We start from the raw sequence: 24,562 nt of genomic DNA, 5'->3' as shown, positions 1-24,562 counted from the left end.
CTCTATTTAGACAGGGTGTTTTGCTGGAAAGCGAGGTACCTGACAATTAAGGGAGTCAGAAAGTGGGAAAAGAGAAACCTCAGTCACGGCTGACTTCACCTCATAAATATCCCCTTAAACAGCACCAAATGAATGTAGGCCACAGGTGTGGGAGTATGTGTGCTGGTTCCATGTGCATGTGTTTATGCCTGAATGTGAGCATGTTGGAATTAATATATGAGTGTGTATCAATGTAATTGTGCTTTGAGGTGTGTGTGGCTGTTTAATGACCATCATAAGAGCATGACTAGTGTATGGCATATTCATGTTTGCATATTCACACTGATTCTTGAGACAGGGACAACTTCACCTGCCATTATTTTTCAGCTTTGAAAGAAATCAGAGGTTAACACTTGAATGTTCTGTACACAAATGATTGTTCTTTGACCATAACTCAAAATTTCATATAAATCAAAATGTATATTCAATTTAATAACAACAGAGATATAAACATTTAAAAATCTGGCAAAGTCTTCATCCTGAATGTCCTCTTTAGATATTTAACCTGCTATGAGTTCAAAGAGTCAAACAGACAAGTTTAATAGTGGGTTAATAAAAATAAATGTAAGTAATTATGCTTATATTTTCACATATCACAGCCATAATATGTCAACTCTAAATTGTGAATAAATAGTTTTGGATTTTTAAATAATTTCCCTAATTTTAAATTGATCTCGGTAGTAGCAACCAACCTCAGAACAAAAAATGCTTCTAAATTTAGTATGGTATTCAAATAAAAACAAAAAATGGTCAAAACTGTAGTATTTTCCGTCTTAGTGTGGTGACAATTCAGTAGATGGAGCTGAGTATCAGTTTGAAACTATGCTGTAGTCTAAATTAATTGATTCCAAATGTATTAATTAATATAACTATTTTGCACATTATATTTTGTATCTACTGGTGTTGACATTTATTGAGAGGAAAAACACATTGTGGTAGAAAATAGAGGCCAGGGACAGCACCCGAACATGTTGAACAGATTAATCCATAATTCCTGGATAGATAATCTTTTATTTTTGTAGCCTGTTTTGTTCCAGTACTGAAGAATCAGTGCTTGTTCAAACCTGCTTTATTCTCTTATGGTAATCCGAAACACTTACTCGCGCTGTGTTATTTAACACACACTCATAGTTATTTGAAGGTTTTGTTAATTGTGGTTTTAATTTCTCTTGCAGAGGCTCCCTCCTCAGGGATGGCTAAGAATGGATACTTCTATCAAGAGATGGGTGAGTGAATGTGTGTAGGAGTTGGTTGGTGTGTGTTTGTTTGTTCAACACATGGCCTGGAGGAGAGGAGTGAAGGTCGAGCTGGGAGTAAAACACAGGCAGAAGGAAACTCCTTCCTACAGTTCTTTATGCATGCCCTCTTTTCTGACTTGCAGGAATATTAAAATGGTAATATTTCTGGTTTTCTCATCAGCGTCAAAGATAGACAAAGTTATCTGCCTCAGATTCTGCTGCATTGAAGCCCAATGCAGCAAAATCTGAGCAAAAAAAAAAAAAAAAGATCTGAAAGTGCCTGAAATGTTGTCTGTAAAATTAAATGTGTAAATATTGTTAGTGCAAGTAAATCTTGCGGCATGTTCAGATTTCTCTCATTATGCCATTTCAGAAATTACTGTTTATGCCATCTCTCTCTCTCTCTCTCTCTCTCTCTCTCTCTCTCAGTTCAATTCAAGGGGCTCTTGTTTATACGTACGGAATTATAACAAAGTATGGGGGGTATTTTCAATAAATGAGTCAATTTGTTCATGAATAGGCTTTCAGTGAATCAAACACTTATGAATATGATCAACCACGGTGCGCTGAGCTTGAAAGAGCAAGCGAGAAAAGGGGAAAAAAAGGGAGCGCCGCCGTCGGGGAGAGGAATATCCTTTTGCCCGCTCACCATAGGTCCAGGGCGGTAGAGTCAATGAGCACACATGGATTAACAGCCCTCTCTACTCTCCAGCTTTACATAGAGAATAATAGAAGGAAGGATTAGTGAATAAATGAATAGATGAGGAGAAAGATATGGAACCGATAGCCACTCACATGCCACATTCAGCCAGAGAAGCGAGAACAATAACGAGCTGCCATGTGTGGATAAATCACAGCTTCAGCCACACTCTGGCTACACAGTCACATCTGTGGGGTATGAACACTTTGTATTCAACAGGATAAAAATAGAGAAATTTATGGATTATTGAAGCCTTGTAGTGTTTGCGTTGAGGAAATTATCGGTCTTATCGGTGCTGAAATATCAATTCAGAATGGTTGGATTACAAGAGTGTAGCATATTAATTATGTATATTAATTGCAACTTTAACATATGAATTTGTCAGTAATTTATAGGGTCAGCAGAGGACAGTGTAGGTATGTAGGTAAAATTCAGCAATATTAAAAATGATTAGTATAAATTGGATATTTTATTTATATGAAGAGTAAATGAATATTGTATACTTTGCTATGCTGTAAAAGATATCCGGTCAAATTTACAGTAAAAAAACCCCAAAAAACAGCTGTGGTTGCCAGAAATTCAAAATACGATGACAATGTTTCCGGTGTTACAGGATGGCATTTTGGCAATGTTGGAAAAGTTGCTTTGGAAATGTATTCGGTTACAGATTACAAGTCCCCATATTTAAAATATAATCAGTAGTGTAACTATTTCAATTACTTTATTAAAGTAATGTAACTGATTACATTTATTTTTTGGATTACTTTTCTAAATTTCCAACATATATTTTCAACTGTTAATCATTTTTAAACATTAAATTCAAATTCAAATTTTATTTGTCACATACATATACATACATAGTATGACATGTAGTGAAATGTATTGTACGACTGTCCAACAAATTGTCCAACAAAATTAAGAAAAACCTCAAGTTTACAAAAATACAAATAGAAAAAGTACAGTAAACATATATACAGAAATAAACTAGCAATAAAATAAAATAACAAATAGATATGAGAATAAAAATAGATATGAAGAATAAAAATAGAATATGACTCTATATAGATTCTATAAAAATAAAGTGTATGTCAGTGATAAAGTGTCCGTGTGCTGTGCAGTGCAGTAAAGTGTATAAGTGAGTAAAGGGAATACTAAAGACAAAGACAAATGGTATGTAAGTCCCACTCATTTATCCTTACGTAACCTTCTACAAATTAGTGCAGATTGTATTTGAAAATGTGCAAAGTGGAAGTGTGGGGTGATGTGATTAGAGTGGAAAGTGGTTAAGACTCCGAATGGCCTGCGGGAAGAAGCTCCTCCTCATTCTCTCTGTGTTCGCCTTCATGGAGCGGAAGCGCCTCCCTGAACGCAGCAGAGAAAAGAGTCCATTGTTGGGATGGCTGAGGTCCTTCACTATCTTCCTGGCCCTGGTCAGGCACCGCTTGCTGTAGATCTCCTGCAGGTCAGGGAGCTCGGTGTGAATGGTACGTTCCGCTGAACGCACCACCCTCTGGAGGGCTCGTCTGTCCTGCATAGTGCAGTTCCCGAACCAGGAAGTGATGCTGCCCGTCAGGACGCTCTCGATGGTGCAGGTGTAAAAAGTCTTAAGCACCCGAGAGGGAAGTCTAAAGTCCTTTTAAGCGTCTCAGATGGTACAGACGCTGCCTGGCCTTCTTCACCAGGGTGCTGGTATGACAGGACCAAGTCAAGTCCTGCGTGATGTGAACACCCAGGTAACTGAAGCTGTCCACTCTCTCCACTGGAGTCCCGTTGATCGTGATCGGCTGGTATGACCGCTCCTGCTTCGTACTGAAGTCCACTATCAGCTCCTTAGTTTTGCTGATGTTCAGGTGTAGACTATTCACCTGGCACCAACTCTCCAGGTTCTTAATCTTCTGTATGTAGGCCGTCTCGTCGTTGTCTGAGATCAGGCCCAACACAACAGTGTCATCAGCAAACTTGATGATGGTGGTGGAGTTGGAAGTGGCCACACAGTCATAAGTGTACAGTGAGTACAGCAGGGGGCTCAGAACACAACCTTGAGGGGCTCCAGTGCTTTGGGTGATGGAGGATGAGGTGTGTTTACCCATCCGTACGGCTTGCTGTCTGTCCTTCAGGAAGCTGGAGATCCATTGGCACAAGTATGTGCTGAGACCAAGGACCTCCAACTTGGAGGTGAGTGTGGAGGGAATTATGGTGTTAAACGCTGAACTGTAGTCCACAAACAGCATTTTTACATAATTCCCTTTTCTGCAGTCCAGGTGACTTGTTGTGGTGTGGAGGAGGTGTGAGATGGCATCCTCCGTGGAGCGGTTATGCCTGTATGCAAACTGTAGTGGATCAAGTGTGTCTGGTAGTGATGCAATGATGAAGTCTCTGATCAGTCTCTCAAAGCACTTCATCACCACTGATGTGAGGGCTACAGGGCGATAGTCGTTTAGGCAGGTGGGCTGCGGTTTCTTGGGGACAGGAACAATGGTGGACTGCTTAAAGCATGAGGGGACTATGGACTGTTCCAGGGAGAGGTTGAAGATCTCGGTGAACACCGGTGCTAGCTGGTCAGCGCAGGCCTTCAGAACCCGACCTGTGATGCCATCTGGTCCTGCTGCCTTCCTGATGTTCACTCTCCTGAATGCCCTCCTCACGTCATGCTCCGTGATGGTGAACACGTTGTCCTCACCGGCTTCCTCAGCGTGCATGCAGTTAGCACTGCTAGCGCCGCTAGCGTGATTAGCTGCAGCCTCGAAGCGAGCATAAAAAGTGTTCAGCTCGTCAGCCAGAGAAGCGTCCGCATTCCCCGATCTGGAGGGTGGTGTTTTATAGTCCGTGATGGTTCTAAGTCCCTGCCACAGGCTCCTAGAGCCGCCATGTTGGAATTGCGACTCTAGTTTCCTCCCGTAGCGCTGCTTCGCCTCCTTCACCGATCTGCGCACGCTGTAAGATGCAGCCTTGTAGTCATCCATGTTCCCGGTGATGAGCCCTGTGTTGTAGGCAGCGGAGCGGGATCTCAGGGCGTCGCGGATGGTTTTATCCACCCACGGCTTCTGGTTGGGAAACGTCCTGATGATGGTTTTCTGCACCGTATCATCCATTAGTTTCTCTATAAATCCCACAACCGCTTCCGTAAACAAGCTGACGTCATCAGAGCTGCGCCGGAACATGTCCCAGTCTGCGTCATCTAGCGCGTCCTGCAGAGCGGCCACCGATTGGTCCGTCCAGCGTTGGACCTCCCTCTGCACCGGGGCTTCCTGTTTCAGCCTCTGTTTGTAAACAGGCATGAGGAAGATGGCGGCGTGGTCCGATTTCCCAAACGGTGGTTGTGACTGTGCCTTGTAGCTGTTCTTGTATGGGGTGTAACAGTGATCTAATGTCCTTTCGCCCCTGGTTGGGCAGCCGATGTGCTGATGGAAGTTCGGCAGTGCACGCTTGAGGTTGGCACTGTTGAAATCTCCCAAAACAATGAATGTGGCGTCCCGGTGCTGTGTCTGGTGAAGGTGTAGTGTTTCGTGTAAATCCCATATCGCAGTGTCCGTGTCCGCTTGAGGTGGAATATAAACGGCACTGACGATGACCGAGCTAAATTCCCGAGGGAGATAAAAAGGGCGACATTTGATGGTCAGAAGTTCAAGATTCGGTGTGCAGGAGCGTGAGAGGGGTACAATGCTCGCGCTGTCGCACCAGTGTTTGTTCACCATCAGACATACTCCACCTCCCCTAGTCTTCCCCGAGTCCAGCGTTCTGTCCATGCGGTAAACCGAGAAGAACTCGGCCGGCTGGATGGCGTGGTCTGGTACCGCTGGGTTCAGCCATGTCTCGGTGAAGCAGAGAAGGTTGCAGTCCCGAATGTCCCTCTGGAACCTGACTCTTGCCCTGAGGTCATCGAGTTTGTTATCCAGCGACTGGACATTGGCGAGCAGGACACTTGGTAAGGGAGCGCGGTGTGCGCGTGCCCTCAGCCTGTTCCTGACGCCGGCTCGTTTCCCTCGAGGACGCCGGTACGGGTCACGTCCTTTGTTCCTCCTCAGGATCTCGCTTGGCCAGGATGGGTCCGGGTTCAAAAACGGCGAAAGGTTAGTGCATTGTGCACCAATAGAAATAAGAGTGGCCCTGTCGTATGTAAGAATGGCCATCTTACAAAAAGAAACCGGTGTTTATAGTTAACAATACGAAAAAATAACAAAAGAAGACCAAGTTTGGTCGGAGCAGTCGTGACGGCAGCCGATCTCACCGGCGCCATCTGATCAATAAAAGCAGGCAAGGTTAACTTTACAGTAGTACTCAACACTGATTACTGTCAGATTTTCAAAATTATAATATTTTAATTTTAAAGCACAATCACCACAAAATCAGACTTTGGCACTTTGGTTTACTTAGAGATTGTTCTGAGGTTGAATACAGATTCAAAATCATAACTAGAAATAGTTGAATAGCTATGATACTGCTTTTGAAATCAAACCTTTGCAGAGCTACGACAAGAAACACTGGCAGCTAACAATGCTTTGGAAAAAATATACATAAACCCAAACAGGAAATAAAACAGTTATTGAATAAACATGAGCCCTATTCTGTGTCCTAAACATTGTTGTTGCAAATATGAGAGCAGTTGATGCAATTTGGGAAAGAAATCGATTAAATCTGTATGTGGGTGTGAAAATATACAGACGTAACCCCTTTGTAATTGTTAACATTTTTATAAGTAACTAATTTAATTACATATTTTTTCAGTTACATGATTGCAGTTACATTTATTTTGTAATTGAATTGAGTAACACTGTTATATGTAGCTAGTTTCTCCCAAACACTGCATATTAGTGCTTGTATATTTCACTATTTATAATCATATAGGCTAGTTCATTAAGTGATATAATTTTAAAATACCAAGCAACTTAAACCTCCAAAATGTTTTTACTGTAGCATTTTTAATTTTTTTTATATACTATTTACAAACATTTTGTGTGTATTAAAATGTGTTAAAAAGTATAGATTGAGGCTGTTTTGTGTGTGTGTATCTGCTCTTAGAACAGAGGGAGAGAGAAGAACATGAGGAGGGGAGCGAGGAGCGAGAGGAGGGCCAGGACTCTCCCATCCCATCAGGAGATGACATTCATCTCTACGGCAACCAGACACACCAAGGAGGGACAGGTCAGTGAATGTGTGTGTGTTTGCGAGCGAGTTCAGGGTGGGATGGCAGTTAGACCCAGAGCTGTTGATTAGCTCTGAAGATGCTCAGGTTAGCAGGTCAGTTGTTGCCACGGCAACAGTCTCAGGTGTGCTGTGATTATGTTGCGGCACCCCCACCAAACCCACACACGGTGACAGGTCACCTGTTGTCACTCAAAACCACACAAAGTCATCTTCTCTTCTCTCTGTCCTCAGTCCCTGCAGGAAAATGTAATCAAATATGACAACTGAAAAATAAACAAATAACAGTGGAAACCGTTGACATCTCCATTGTAATTTCCTTCTTAGTACATCGTGCTTGCAAAAGGGCAAATAGGTGCTTTTAAACCGCTGATAAACATTCTGTTAAGTCTTCAAGGAAGAACGGACATTGTTTTGGAAAACAAATGTTATTGCATTCAACATTTCTCATCATCATTCATCATTGTTTTGTGTCTATAAACTTGACTGTTTATTGATATAACAGTTCATGAACCACCAACTGATATTTTATTAGAAAGTTGCCATTAAAGTTGTCTAAATCCATAATGAAGGTTCACCAGGCAGCACAACGAGAAAAGTTTAGCTACAGTATTCAACAAAGGTCAAAATAAATAACGAGAAATAATAATATACTTCAGTCAGACACTGAATTACAATTCTCAGAGGACTGAATTAGCAAAAAAAGAGGCAATTTGCCTGGTAAGACAGGATAATACCATGATGCGTTTTGCACAATGCATATTTACCTAACCTTTTCAGGTATAATCTAGTCCTGTACGAACAAAGCTTTTGTTGTCTTCCATAAATCTGTACGTTGGATGTGCGCCACATCTGCAAAAAGGTGCGTTTACAGAAACTTAAGTACATAAGTACCATTGAATCTTATGCCAATGAATCACATGCTCCGAGATTAATTGTTGATTCTTGTCCACATCTGTAAAAAAAAATAAGATCATCATAATAGCAGCTCTGATTATATTGTAAAACTTATGCTACAGTATTATGCTGACTGATAAATGACTGATAATGGATCTAAACATCATAAGTATAATTTGTATTTTTAAAAAAGTATAAAAAGTTGACCTGTCCTGATGAACAACGAAAGTGCACTACACCATTACATGGAGTTTAGCTAATCACAAATCAATTACATATAGAAGTTTTATTGGTACAGCTGGAAAAACAGCCTGTTTAATACGGATCAGAAAGAGGATGGAAAATGGCCATGTAAAACAAGAACTGCTTTTGGTGCAAGAAACCTCTAGTAACATTATAATTGGACGTTAAGGGGGGAAAAATATGCTACAATATAGCCCCATTAAAGATTTTTGCTGCATTTACGGTTTTGCATAACTGAAAACATTTCAAATGTATAATTTCTTATGAATGATGTAACATATATTATTAGGGTTGCTATTTTCCCTAACATGCTGCTGCTGTTGAAAGTGAGCACAGCTTCAGTAATATCACTAGACAGGTGACCCAGAATTAGACAAGCAAATGTTCTCTCTCTGTTTACTCAAATACAGTTAGTTCTGTTTTAAATTCTCTTTTCTGCGTGAGTGACTCCTGCTGTGCATTTGGTGGGCTCACATTAGGATGAGTGGGGTTTGTTCACACGTTGTCTCATCTGGTCTGATGTTCTGTCATCCTCTGCGCACAAGCCGTCAGCACTTGTCTAGATTAAAACCAAATTCCACTCCTCTGACATACAGCTAAGAGTTTGAACCGTGTAGGATGCACGATGTTTGTGTGTTTGAATATTTTTAAACCAGGGCCTCCAAACATTCCCTTTTAAGTGATAATTCCCATGATTCCAGCAGTTGGCCAAAGTGAACGCCCAGCCATGTTATTGAGCAAACTGCTGGGTTTTTAATGCTGCTTGATTGCTGGGGGCGAGGCAGGGGTGGTGAGAAATAATTACACACTACAAAAAATAAAGCAAAACAAATATTACCTAATATGAGATCAAATGATGTCTAAACCACTCATTTTTTTGAAGTAACACAGTCAAACTCCAGTTCTAGAGGGAGGCTGCATCTCTTTTGCCTCCCTTGAGCCCAATGAGTTCAGATCTACGTCCTGTATCATGGTGTAAATGTGAGGAACACACGTCCTTCTTAGCAGCACTGTGATTAGCCGATAACTCTTTTACAAATTTGACTGAATGTGTCAGACTGGAGGAAATGGATGGATTGATGTCAGAGTAACAGCTCATCCACTGCATGACCAGTTTCTGTTCTCGTCAAAATGAACTCGAATTTCTTGAAAAACAAGAAATTACCTGTAAGTGAACTGGTTTTTAGCAACCATGCAGTTCGTTGAAATAAAAAATTCACCACACTCTGTGTTTATTGAGGATTTGTTGGAATAAATGTTACATGGAATGTGCTTGTTATTTTTATTGTAGTCATTATTATTGTAGACAAAACATTATGGTGTTTTGTGTTCCAATTTATGTTATTTGTGTTGTTTACTGCATTATTTTAGTATCCTGTGCCACTCTGATGGTGTTTTGTCTTTGTGTGTACTGTCCATATAAAGCAAAGGTTCTCAAAGTCTACATTCAAAGGTCCAAATCTGAAATTTCATCAATGTCAAAGGTCCGGATTGGAACAATTGGTTGTTACAAAACTTGTTTTTAATAAACATGCATAACAAATCAGCACAAATGTTTTGAAAAAATAAAGTGCCTTTGCATTCAAAATATATTAATAAAAGTGAAAAAGTGGCAAAAAAATGTATTTAAGTGTCAGCAATAGAGGTCAACCGATATGGGTTTTTCTCTGGCCGATGCTGATATTTAGAAATCAGGGGAGCCAATGGGCAATATATGATGCCGATTTTTTTGGGTGACACCCTCCCCCCTCATATAAAAACATGTTTATTCAACGAAGTAGCTATATAAGCCTTTTGGAAAGTCTATTTGTGGCGGTCAGATTTGATATAGCGATGGGTCGCCACAAATAACTCGGTGTATGGGAAACCCTGGCCACTGCTAAAAATGGCCATACCTAAGTGATAAAAAAATGATTTACTCTTATTACACAGCGGTTAAGTGTCGCCCGATTATGTCAAACGCTCACTGGATGTCATAACAACAATGTCAAGCAGGAAAAGTTTGAATATCTCGTCTTCTTCGCTTTCATTTTGGACCATCAAAAAAGACATAAAAAAACTAAACAAATGATTTACAAGTTTAACATGCATTTATCAAAGTAGGAAATCCACACTTTTAATCCCTAACACACAATTAGTGCCCTTGAAATATGAAATGGTGGGTCCGGATTGAATTCCCTCCTGGTCCGGAACCGGTGCCGAAATCTGCACCCCTGCCAGATTATGCATCCCCTCGTTGAAATCGCTACTTGATTGCCTAATCCTAACCCCTCCCACACACCTACTCCTAAACCTAACAATACTAGGGGATGCATAATCTAGGGCCCTATGAAATCCGTTGTATTTTTTCCCAGATTCAGTTTTATTTTTTTCTAAATTACATTTTTTCCATTTTAATTTTTCTGGATTCCTTTTTTTTTTTTTGTTTTTTTCTGGACTCCATTTTAATGGTCAAATTAAATTTTATTCTTCAAAAAGCATGTCTAATTAATTAAAATCATGAAACTTGGTATACAATTTAACATTAATTAAAAGTTACATGTTTAGGGCCGTATGAAATGTTTTATTTTTTTCTCACCTTATGTTTTATTGATATCAAATTCTGTGTTTTAGCATTGTTATTTATTCTTACAGTAGCCTTATGAAATGTTTTTTTGCCCCTCAGAAATTCTGTGTGTTTTTAAATTTTACTGGTTATCAGATGAAGGCGTAAAACATTGATTTAATTTATATTTTAATTAATGAAAATGAAACATTTCAATTTTACTATTAAAATGAAAAATATTTTGTGATTATTTCTTTAAAAAAAATTTAAACAGTAGTAGTAGTGTTACTTACATTTTACATTCCAATTTTAAATTCTAATATTTCACAATATTGCTTTTACTGTAATGCCTTTTCAAATAAATGCAGCCTTGGTGAGCATAAGAGACTTCTTTCAAAAACATCAAAAATCTTTCTTTCAAAAATCAAAAGTGATCCCAAAATTTTGAACGATAAAGTATATACAACCCATACTGTTGATACAAGCATTATTACAGTTTGTATAAGGTAAATTTCCAAATTTTAACCATGAAACTTTAATCTTTAATGGAACATGAATCTACATTAGACTAAATAAGTAAACCGAGAGAGGGGCTTTGGCTCCTCATTTCAGAAGACCGCAGGGGTGAACATATACAGTACATCTGACTATTACCAGCCTCCGGCAAATCATTGATGCTGGTTTGATTGTATGTGGTTTTGATAACTGGCTAATTGCTGAATTCTCTTTGGATTAGGGTTTGCACCAGTGCAGTTTGAGTTCAATTAATGCTGCCTTTTATCTTATGTTAATGCAGTGGTTTCGAGTTTTATACCCGACAGCTCACTGAGCTTTAATTAGGAGCTTAGATAATGCAGTACATTTCAGTTCAACATGATGTGACCTCAATCAATCTTTATATTGCGTACTTGTAAACATCTGAAAATGCTGATGACAAATGGAAAAGTGAAGGACGGTAGAGGAGAGAATAAAACGTTTCACGTGGTGACTGTAAGCCATTAAAAGGTTTGAGGGGTTATGTAACCTTATTAGTTTAACACATAGATTTACCTCTTATTAAAACCCAAATTTGTGCTTTTAAAGTGGTGCTTTTATTCTCAATTTTCCCCTTTTAATCCCAAACCCATCTGAGGGGCTGTTTAATCTTGGAGCTAAGGCAGCGGAGGAGTCAGCCGCGGGTCGTGGTAATCCTGCCTGAATATATCTTTCAAGGGGCAGGACTTCTTGCGGGTCACGTGCACAGAGACTGAGGGATCTCTATTTGATAAAGGCTGTCTGCTTTATTTAATCTCTATATGGAGGAGGACTTTGCATGCAGCCATCACGTGAGGGTTTCAAGCTCAACCTGCAAACCTGAGGACAATACCAAACATGAATTAAGCAAATAAAGGACAGACAGGGACACGGCAACACATGAGCATACACGAGTACATCCCGTCCCGTCAGAGTTTGGACAATGCTCTTGAGCATGGAGTATGCTGTGATGTATTTGGCGGTTACTAATAAACAATGTTGTGGGAATGATATTTTGTTTTGTATTCAGGTATTGAACTGTTTCATAGCAAATATTTGTGATGGGTTAAATTGAGGAAATCACAGTAGGGGGCTCTCTGATGCAGATGGCTTTTATGCTCACTGTTTTTTTTTTTTTTTTTTACAATTTTATGCTATCAGAGTGTTCTCTTTGAAATTAGTCATTCTCTTCTTAACTCTAAAAACAGTTTTTTGATGCTTGTTGTTTTGGCACACAGTATTCACCACTCAGGCCTCCTCTTCTCTCTTTCCTATAGAATCTGATGTCCACGGCTGTGTGCTGCTTAACACGTCTCGAAGGGTGAGACTTTTCATTACATCCACATGCCAAACAGAGCTTATAAAATGCATAGTCACCATTTGAAGTTATATGCACACCTGTGACTGCTCATTAATTGAATTGATGTGCATACAGTGTGGACCAGGAGCATGAGACCTCTTTTTTTAAAATCTGGTATTTTTAATTTAAATATGCAAATTTAAGTTTTAGGATTTAAAAATTTTAAAACAAAGCTTATGATATAAAATGATGAAAAAATGTTCTGGATAACATTATTTTCAGGTTTTATCTAACATTGTAGCATTCTGAATTCTGCATTCTAAAATTAATTGTACTGCTTTTTACTTAAATTATGAACTCTTCACTCAAATTGTTACGCTGACCATTCAGTTTGTAATGAAAATGTTGTAAAAAATTTGACAATCCAAAAAATAAATATTTTCAGCACAGTATCAGATACATACAAACTGTATTTCTAACAAACCTAACAACACTGTAATACACAGTTTCCAATGACGTATTCACGAGTGATCCCAAGGTCATGGAAAATATGGAAATATCAGAACATTTTTATTTGTTTATTTTTATTTTTTTTGCATCTGTCCAATTTGAGTGAATCAATCTTTCAAGTTCTTTTTAGTGATTCGGTCAAAGTGAATCAAAATTATTATTTAAAAATAAATTATTTATACTTTTAATATAAATATGTTAAATAAACAATATATTATTTAATAATTATATATAAATAAAAAATAAATCAATTTTAAAATACTTGTCCAGAATTAACCATACACCATGAAAAAGTTAAAAAATCATTGTTTAAAAATATCAGCTTAATATATGAATCAAAAAATAGTCTATACAGTAAGTTGTTTACTATATAGATTTTTTTTGCATTGCTTACATGTACCTCTGTGTGTTCCCTCAGTACGTGAAGCTGATGAACTTCGAGGAGGAAGTGCGAGCTCACAGGGATCTGGACGGGTTTCTGGAGAGGGCCAGTATTCTGCTGCATGAGGACGAGGCCTCTCTAGACGACGTGTTAAAGACAATGCTCCGCCACGTCTCACAGGATTCTCACACTGCTGAGCCCAGCTGCAACTTCGAGGAGATCATGAGCTCCCTCTTCACAGACGCAGGGTCACAGGAAGTTAATGGTGAGTGTGTTTTTTTTATTTGTGTGTTATTTCATGAAAAGCTTATGAAAGGTTGCTCAATACCTCAGAGAGCTGATTTGACTGACACCTCAAAGGATATAAGCACAGCAGTTTGACTTTAGTCAATGTTATTTTAATTTAAAATGCTTCATAAATTATAATACAGATTTTACATAAAAAAGGGACAGAAGAATGAGTAACAGAGGGAATTGTGCAGAGACAGACAGAAAAAAGAGTTTCAACAGTAATTGAGTCCATTTCCATCCCTGCTGACCCCATAGCTTTGAAACTCAGTCTAGAATGTGTCAGAGAGATGACTTGCTCTGAATGACCCCATAAAGGGAAGTCAGGTGATAATAACACTCTTCTGTCCAGTCATTCACACATTAGACTCACTGGAATTGTCAAACCTTCCCAGAGGACACACAAGCCTTTATGACAGTGATGAAGTCAAAGAAAATTGAGACGAATCACAAAAGTTAAGCAAAAGTTAAGGAAGGAGCAGCTGAAAGGAAAATACAATAAATATGAAATATAAAGGAGTACAAAATTGCATTGGACGATGTCTGCAGTGAAACATCGGGATGGGCGATGACATCAGGGGGCGGGGGTGGAGTTAGGGGGTGTGCCCGAAGCGTAAATCTGTTTTCAGAACGGCAAGGAAAACAAATAACGATTGCCAATGGTTGCCTGTTACAGTACATAAAATTTCACTTACCACATAGACAGAGTAAGGAGAGATGACTGAAGCTGTTTGCACACTGGACAAGAAGAGCTGCGTCGCGCCACATCTTTAAAGACACACATTTTCTATGAGCGTACGCACACAACCGGCGCCATTCTACGTTTGTTCGCGGCACCTAGCAACGATTCAAAACAATGTAAAGATGTGGCGTGACGCAACAGTGAGCTTCTCATCCAGTGTGCGACCAGCTTGAGACGATGGCGAATGATTTGCAAATACCGAGCACAACTGACACAGTTTGGCCTATTATATGTTATAATACACCACTAAGTTCACCAATATTTTCTATCCTGATGATTCAATTTGTACTTGTTGCTCACAGATTCATTCAGAGTCTTTCTGAATCATTTCTTGAATCAAAATTCACTACAATAAATGAAATATTCATGACAACACAACATATATAATCACACTATCAGGCTACATGAATGTATCATTTCCTTCTGAGATTTTTACAAGCTGGCAGCACGCTTTTTCTGGATTGTGTTGATCGTTTCCGGCTCACCAGTAATCTGTGTTCTTATCATCATTGCCAAATTCACACTGAATACACACAGAATATCATTGGGCACCAATTAAGCCCAGTCCTGGACTTCACTGTGCCATCATTCCAGTCTGGTCTAACACGGCACCTAATCTGTGCCCGGACTCTGTCGGATCGCGTGAATGGTGAAATGTGAATTATCATTAGTTGATTTTTTTTTTTTTTTTTTTTTTTTTTTTTTTAGGAATGATACATTCCCTCTTGTCTCTGTTGCTAGGTTACATAGCTCACATGTGAGTGAGATTCATATTAATGATATGAGCCTGGGAACATGCAAATGAACTCATGTTTGATTGGATTATGAAATGTGAATGTCATGAATATGTTAATGTATGATCATTTGGTTGAGAATCCATGAATGGGATCTAATTGTGAGCGCATTGATTGTATGTGCACGCGGCAGGTCTTTAACACACAGAAACGCAACACAAAGTCTATCAGTCTGAAGATCAAATTAGAATGAAATGGGAATAAGGATCTCATTCAGCTAAGATGCAAGCACAATGAAAGATGGAGAAAAATCATATTTCATCTGAGTAAAGAGACCTGAGCATCTGCCTGACAACCCAGCCCCAATTAGTGAGAGAGGGAGGTTCGGTGTGTCTGTGTGGGTGGTGGGTTATCTGAATTTGTGTCTGAGAGATGTTTCACTCTTTCTGCTTGCTTTTAGGGTTCACAACATGTGTTTCTGTGCTCAACCTAACTTTAACTCTTTCCTCTCCAATCTGAACTCAGCGTGTGTGTGTGTGTGTGTGTGTGTGTGCCTTCGTGTGTGCGTCTGCGTGTCTCCAATTCTCTCGCACAGACAGGTCGGCGAATTTCATTTTCTATGACAACGGTAAGAACGATATGATCATACGTGGGATATTACCCACAATTCATATGTGTTTTCTCCCTGAGTGTTGATGTTTCCAGTGGATGTGATTGACACGTACCATTAGTCCGACAGACACGCGAGTCTCTGTTTTCTTATTCAGATCCATCAATTTGCTGCATTTTCCAGTTGGTGCAGTGACACAATCCAATTTGAAATCAGAATCCACACATTTGAAATGACAAGATTCTGTGTTGTTTTAAAAGAGTCGGTGGTGAATGCTGAGTGATTCCCTTCCCCGTGGTGGTGCTTTAGATTGGGCTGTATCATTGCCTCTCTCTCTCTCTCTCATTCCTGCCTCATTGCCGTTCGGCTGATTGGCTGTGCATGGATTCCGCTGTTGTGATTGAAAAGGTCCACTGTCATTCTGATGTCTTTTTCTGCTTAATATTTATGTAGCACACACACACACACACACACACACACACACACACACACACAAGGAGCGAACAGACTTTTTAATATCTTAAGGAAAAGTCTTTAGTGTGTGTGAATAAAAGCATCTAATTTCATCCTGATGTCCAGGCCTCTGGCAGTTATCAGAAGGGATGAGGTGGGGTTGGCCTAGATGATTGCCTGAATGTTAATGCGTGTATTTTAGGGCTGGACGATATAGCTGAAAACATTATATCTGGGTATTTTCAGCTATTTGACAAAATGCAGTATACATATCTATACTTTTTTTCAAATGGCTAAAAACTATTTGAAAATAACCAAGACATAATTTCCATATAATACTAACTAAATCATCCAAAAATAATTATATTTATTCATTCTTATTTCTATGGTCAATATAACAATGTATAATTTTTTGAAAGTATGATATATATATATATATATATATATATATATATATATATATATATATATATATATATATATATATATATATATATATATATATTATCATCGTTTTATATTATAATTTAAATTTTTTTACTAAACATTCATCTAATCAAGTAAAATGCCACAAATCTATTAATATTTTTCACAAACTATTATACTATCATTGAACTGTTACTGTAATTTTTGTATAGGCCTATTACTGTTTATGAATTTTTATTTTGGTTTTAGTATATCATCAATTATTTCAGTACATGAAGTTACACTAAATGAAAATGAGAAATGTTGCTTTGGCAACTAGCTGAAATAAAATTATTATTTCATATTTTATTTAATTTTTATGGTTTTAGTTAACAGATTGTTGAATCAGAGGTTAAACTGCCATTTTGAACTGATTAACGGACACTTCCCAATTCTAACTGTTTTTTTGCTACAGAGGTTTGAATCAGAGACAGTATCCAATTATCTTATCAACCTACTCACATATTAACATACAAGTTGTGACACAATGAGCAAGCGTGAAACTGTCCTACTGGCACAGTCTTACAAATGTAACGGCCAAAAATCATTTAAACATCCCAGAATTAGTTTGTTTTCATCAGCAACAAAAAATAATATACAGTATTATAAATATTCAATATATCATCCAGCTGTAGTGTTTGTGAAGGTGTGTATGTTTGTTAAGTGTACATGCTTTTATGGCCCAAAAGAATTGTGGCAAGAGGTCTGGTCTGGTTTTTCCTTCACAAACACACCAAGTACACAATTATCTAAGCTGTTTGTCCTCCTGCCAATTCAACGGTCTTCATATTGCCCTGTATTGCTCCATTGATACGTTTCCCTCTCTTTTCCCCTCCTTCTCATTCTTTCTCTCTTCCTGTCTATTTCTCGATGGTGCTGAGTGTGTTGTCATGGTGATACCCATCTGTCCACGGTGTGAGTGTGTGATGTCTTATTGATGAGACAGTGTGACTGTGTGCCAGAGACATCCATCCTGCCTACTAAACAGCGCACACACACACACACACACACACACACACATACATACATACATACATACATACATACATACATTCACAATGTATTTGGTGGTCATGCTGAACAACTCACACCTGTCACCTCTGCCGGACTGAGGACATATACATACACACACATACATGCTTTCACAATGCTTGTTGTTAATATGCTGGACAGCTCACACCTACACAAGACAGAGGGCAGGGAACGCACACACACACACACACACACACACACACACACACACTGATTGATTAATTTAAATTAAACATTTGGTGGTGTTCTTGGAAAGGTCTTCATTGTCACTCACGCTGGCTGCAGTGAAGTGTATTGTCCTCTGGTGAGCTTCTGCTTCTGTTCTACCTTGATATGCATTAGCCTTTTCATGGAGATGAGTGGACTTTGATTTAATTACCGGCCCTTCCATCAGTTTACATTCTCTTGTTTGTTTTTGGTGTGTCATCATGTAAAGTGAAAGTCAGTTGACTTAATCTTGGTGTCAAACTCATGATGTGCAGTACTTTTGAAGTGGCATCCAGATTGAAGTTAACTTGAATTGTTTAGTTTCTGTCTTCATGCATGGTCATCCATTGTCCGTATTGCATGGCCGCTCACGACTTACCCCTTGCCTTCTCTCCTCACAGTGCATCTATTGTCAGAGACGCTGCAGTGTGTGACTGCCACAGCTACGGGGATCCAGTACCAGCAGTCTTGGCTTTGTATCCTGTGAGTTACCTGAATCTGTCTTACCTGTAATGCTGACCTTTTAGAGGTTCTAGAACAGGGGTGTCTGAAGAAATTCCACAAGACAGTCCACAAAATTATTAAAACTAGGACTGGCAAATTAAATTGCATATTTAATTTTTTTTAAAAAGTCAGTAATTTTTTTTAAAGGGGTCATATGACGTTGCTAAAAAGAACAATCTAGGATATGCAACATTACAGAATTCATATCTGCACCCAATACAATTTCAAAATCTGAAAACTTCAAGAGATAGGTTGACAAAACAGAGAGAAAAGTAGGGTCAGGAGTACAAGGGGCATAAGCTGAGAGAAATAGAATATTCCTATTCTCCACTATTGTTTATATATGTGTTATTCTGCCGTCTGTATCACAACCTTTATCTAAAACAGTAATATTTAAAGTCCTCCGGACCAATATTAGGACACCCTTGGTTTTAGTATCCGAAGATGAGTGAGATCCCACTTCATAAAACGTATTATTACACCTGTGTATATCCTCCTCTTTCAAATGGGATTCTTAAACTAACACTATATCAATCTTTCTTCTTCGCAAAAAATCCAGAAAACTTGTACGTTTGTGAGGGCCATTTAGCCCATTAATATTACAACTCAGAATATTAAGGTCAGTCATAGGTGTCAAACAGAATTACTGCATAATAAGACAAAATACAAGTTTGAAAATAAAACCAGTTGAGTCTACGATTAAACCACCCCCCACCCTCCCCGTTACCATTCAAATAAACAAACACATTCCCATGAACTATGGCAGATCAAACCAAAAACAAACCTTGATCTGCCAGCACCCCTTAATATGGTCCATGGCGTCAACAAAAACCTGCACATTACTGTAGCACCAGCATTTGGCCCCATAGTCACATATTGACTAGGTAGTATTTCTATTTAAAAAAAAAAAAAAAAAGATAGAAAGAAAGAAATGAGAGATAAATACAAATAAAATATCATAATCAGTAAGCGATACTGTATGCACAATGAACTATTAATTAAGAAGTGAACATTAAAGTGAACCGTGAATGACAGTCACCTAACCATTTAGAGCATCTCTTCTCCGATTAGACAGCAAATGTCCAGCTGAAGTTCACTGAGAGTTGGTGGATGAAAGGGATCTGAGAAAAACTCTTGCTGCTTCTGGGGAGTGTAGCATTTTAGGTTCACCTTGATTGAGAATGACCTTCAGCGTTGCAGGATAAAGGATGCAAGTGTCTCTCATCTCCTTCCTAATTGGCGCAAATGCACTTCTTTTTGCAATGACCGGAGAAAAATCTGGAAGCTTATGCTCCACTGGAAGTTTTCACCGGGGCATGAAGTCTGGCGGCCCGCATGAGCTCCATGTCCATGTACCGCAGCAGTTTAAAGATGAAAATCCGTGGTTTAGCATGATCTGAGGAGAGCCTTGTGTACACGCGATGCGCTCGCTCCACTTCAATCTTTTTGCCCGCCAGAGACGGGAGCTAGGTAGTGACTATGTCGGTAGTGATCTTTTCAAAAATCCCATAGGGTCGTCCTTTTCGGACCCTTCAGGCAATCCGACCAGACGGAGATTGCTGCGCCTATTGCGATCCTATAAGTCCACAACCTGTTGCTCGAGCACGGCTACTCGCCTATGGTGATCTGCGACAACTTTCTTTTGTTCTCTCATCTCCTCTGTAAGAAGATCCAGTTTAGAGCATAGCGACTGAACAACTGACATGTGAGAAGCGAATTCGTTCCGCATCGCAGTCAACTCGGTTCTTAGAATGTCTTCAAAGTGTGTATCAGTGTTCGCCATCTTGTCCACCATATCACTTGAGTTCGGTGACTTGGATTTCTTAATCGGAGAAGCCGACGGAGACAACTCCTGATGTTTACGACTGCATGCCATCAGGTAAAGCACAACCAATGAATAAAACTTATAAAATAAATAATAAAAAATTAATAAAAAAATCTGCAAAAAGAGGCCAAACGTACGGAGTGCGACTAGGTTCATGAGCACGTCACGTGACTCCCCATGATGATGCATTTCTGACCATGATGTAAAGATTAAATGAATAGCATTTAGTTTAAATATTTTGTATTTTAAGTCTTTATTGTGACTTTTGATCAATTTATTGCTTCGTTGCTGAATAAAAGTATTAATTTCTTAATGAATTATCTTACTGAACCCTAATTTTTGAAAGGTAGAGTATTGGCAAATATTTGTCTGGTATTGTAGTTATTTTGCTCCTATGCAATTGTTAATTAGCTTATTTTTTACTTTAGAGGGACAGGTTTGTGTTAATAACATTTAGAAAGCTAAATTTAAAACCAGCAAACAAATGGAAACAAAGTTAGAGTTTGCTGAGAACTCTCAGAGAAGATAAAGCTGGCCTCTAATTGTGTGTGAGGAATAAGAAAATGAAGATCATGTCAGAGACTCATTAATGGAGCTCAGCTAGTAGCAGTTTTGGGATAGCAGTATTTTTGCAGCCCATCTATACCCCAAGCGAATGATGCAACAAAACAGCTTCGTTTTTTATAATGAGAGCATTCAGAGGAGTTCAGATCTCACTGTGCAAGCAAAAAGCACACTGTGGGCTCAAACAGTTGTGTGAAAGTGCGCAGTGGACCCCGCGCTGCCACACTTGCAGTGTTGACAGTGATTATAATGGGGAGCGTTCTATTTTGCCACATCGCACAGCCAGCAGTGTAAATGGGGCGTCATTCCACACTGCTCTGAATATTTGTGGGGGTTTGACTAGCTTTATGAAGCAGATCACTGCAGAAGAATCAGAGACATAAGGAATTGCTTACTACCCAAATATACAGCGGCCCCAACAATTATTTATACATTTAGGAAAAAAAATATTCTCATGGCATGTGTATATACACACACACACACATACATGGTTTGCCACTGCAAGGAGGATCAGCTGTCCTTCCTGATACCTGTCTTAGGTGTCTTACACAGTTTATTGGGAAAATAATGATATTTATATTAAATATAGAAGTAACATTTGTACTAATTTTTTAAACAGCAGTGGTGGGTAGGACTAGAGAAAATAGCCTTTGCCAACAAGGTTGTCTCAGTGTTTTGTTTTTTTTTCAGTTACATTTTTTTTACATGCCGATTCCGTATTTAACAGGCCAAACTGGCTTTTGGCTATTGAAAACAATAACTGTAACCATCTGAAATTAAAGGCAGTAACTGCGCAGTAAGTACATTGAATAGAAATATAGATGGCACTGACATCAGCATTTAGCTTTTGCTTTTAAATTGGGTTGAAGCTAAGTAAAACTGGCCTTAAATGAAAACATTAACTGTAACCATGTGAAATTAAAGGCAACAACTGCCTAGTTACATTCCAAACAACACAACCAACAAACAAAGATGTTACTTAATCAGCATTTAGCATTTGTTTTCAAACTAAAGTAGACTACATAAATAAATACATATTTCCAAAATGTTAAATCAAATAATGTTTAGTGCAACGAGTAAAACAAAGATGCTACAGCAGGTGCTTTTTGAATCAAATTAAGTCAATGTAATTTTAAGGTAAATTAAAAATAATCATCCTTTACAGAACTGACGTTTACTTCTGGCTTTTCAAAAGTGCATGTTTTTTTAAATTCTTTACAAAAAGAAGCATTTCAGCTTTGTCACATGTCACAGCTTTGTGCATGCGGGTGCACTTCCGGAAAAATCTGCTGAAAAAAAGACAAAAATACGTCCGGTTGCCGATCGTGCATTATAAGCAAAAAACGAACGGTTCCAATTTATGGCCGGTCAACCGGTGCATCCCTAATGCTAACACAAGGATATTAAGAAGTGGCATTTCACACAAGCACACCCACACACAAAGTAGCCTACAACAAAGGTGTCTTGTCGATAGATGGTCTTTTTTGACCATCTGTTAAATCCATAAATTTAACACTTTGACATTTGTGCATTTGTGTCAGGTGGCTCTGTCTCTCTTAGTATCCCACACATTTGTTGCAGCAGTTGTCTCATGGATGGTTTTATTATATATAAGGACAAATAAGGATGCTTTATGCAAATGTATGTTTATTATTATTGAAGCCATAGTCAACATAGAGCATGAAGAGCAGACATGTTTCAAAGGTCATAGATGTTTTTCAAAGAATTTGTTCATGTCTATTAGACACATGAAAAAAGAAATACCAGGTTCCCATTACTTCTCTTTCTTTGCACTGAGCAATTTACTTACACAAACCTGTTTACATTTTTGCATGACAGGGCAGCTCACTTCTTCTGATCATGCAAAATGTACATTTATTGTTTATTATTAGATTTGTTTGCCTCTCTGTGCCCACGTACTGTATTTTGATGCAGCTAAATTCTCAATAAAACTGTTTTCATTTATATATTTGACTCTTTCTGTTGTCAGACAACGGAATGAATATAAAATAGTGACTAAAACGTGACCCATTAAGACTAGGCTACATAAGTAGCTCTCCCTTCCAAGATGTTAATCTGCACACAAATCCTGATAATCGAGCCGTCGTCTGATAAAATCAAATACACAAAAGATAATGACAATAGCTGTGCTGTGATTTCGGCTATACTTGCATGTACAATTAGAGAAGCAACATAATGTGTAAAGTGTTTAACTGAAAGCGCTGCTCCTCTCTGCCGCTTGCTGAACAGAGCAGACGCACAGAGAGAGAAAAATATGTACACGCGCTGGGACAGCAAGACCTCGCGCTCGTGTGGGAGTACCAGGAAGTCTCAGAAACTAAATAAGGTTTGGGCAAACCCTAAAGATTTGTCACTAGGCGCTTTTTTGAAGGGGGGGGGGGGGGGTGTCTCTAAAGGGGTCTGCAAATTCGCTAAGTTGGCAACACTGTGCATCTCCATTTCTTCACCTACGGGTTAGGCCACGGGTCAGACAGAGAAAAGGGGCTGCATTAAACGCGCATTAGTAAAATTAGAAAATTAAACGTTAAAATGAATTTGCGTTAACGCACGCATTTTCTGTTTGACCCGTGGCCTAGCCCGTACTACTATAGTTGGAGAAATGGAAATGGATGGAGATGCTGACAAGTGTTGCAAACTTAGCAACTTTTCAGACCACTTTTTTATTTTCAAAAAGCTCCTAGTGACCAATCTTTTTAGAGTTTGCCCAAACCTTATTTAGTTTCTGAGATTCTCTGATACTGCCGCGCGAGCGCAAGGTCTCTCTTTCCTGCTGCGCACACACTAGAGGCTGACATTTTTTCGGGAATCCCGCGGGTCACGGGAATCCCGCGGGAATCCCACGGGATGGGAAACAAAATCACTAATAATAACGTGATTGGGACGGGACTGGAAAAAATGTAAGCGGGAGTGGGCGGGACCGGGAATCGTAATAACACTATGATAACTATAACTATACAGAAATATACCTTTTTAAAGAAATAAACTAATTTTGAACTCAATACTAGTTGTCCTGTCTCTTTATGCTCTCCTCCTGTTTGCTTTGGTGTAGCCGGTTAAGTGAATGGCGTGCTCCACACACCCGTAACAGTTGGTGGCCATAGTGCCAACCACCAATAATGGTAGAGAAGAAGTAGGCTTCTTCACGCACTTTTTAGCCGCGAAAATAATAACCAAAATGGAGGCAGACGTGAAAGCTACACTGCAACGACTACTGTCTGAAAATAATACGTCAGTTGTGCTCACGGATATTTCTGGGCGGTCTGAAATAACAAAAAAAATTTTACGCGTTGAGAAAGATGGCGTGAAAACGCCATACGCCAGCTGCAAGACTTGTAGACAACTGATTAAGTACTTTTCAGACTCAGGCACAAGTGGCCTTCAGCGTCACACATGCAAAGCAGCCCTCTCAAGGCAAACGACAATTTCTTCCTTCTTCCTTCCTTATATAATGTGTGTGTGTGTGTGTGTATGGATGGATGGATGGATGGATGATTTGCATAAAATTCAACGTGAAACACACTGTGCATTGTTAAGATGACTTTCAGTTCAATAAAATAAATTACATTTTGGATTTTTATTCAACTAAGCTGGGCATGCTGTGATCTGTA

At 38.9% G+C, this 24,562-nt stretch overlaps 1 protein-coding gene across 3 annotated transcripts in view; it reads left to right on the top strand.

Moving 5' to 3' along the window:
* The window catches only part of LOC306882275 (solute carrier family 4 member 11-like), a 65,296-nt gene that overhangs the window by 17,210 nt on the left and 23,524 nt on the right, over window positions 1–24,562 (top strand). For all 3 annotated transcript variants that reach the window (XM_079436795.1, XM_079436796.1, XM_079436797.1), the window contains exons 2-6: window positions 1,215–1,265; window positions 6,997–7,119; window positions 12,595–12,638; window positions 13,546–13,774; window positions 18,442–18,523. In XM_079436795.1, coding sequence (XP_079292921.1) covers window positions 1,215–1,265; window positions 6,997–7,119; window positions 12,595–12,638; window positions 13,546–13,774; window positions 18,442–18,523 — 529 coding nt within the window. The remainder of the gene's footprint in view (window positions 1–1,214; window positions 1,266–6,996; window positions 7,120–12,594; window positions 12,639–13,545; window positions 13,775–18,441; window positions 18,524–24,562) is intronic.

The sequence above is a fragment of the Barbus barbus genome (genome assembly GCF_936440315.1).
Source record: "Barbus barbus genome assembly, chromosome: 16".
NCBI lineage: Eukaryota > Metazoa > Chordata > Actinopteri > Cypriniformes > Cyprinidae > Barbus > Barbus barbus.
Note: the sequence above shows the minus strand (reverse complement) of the source record. Positions and strands in the feature narration are given on the sequence as shown.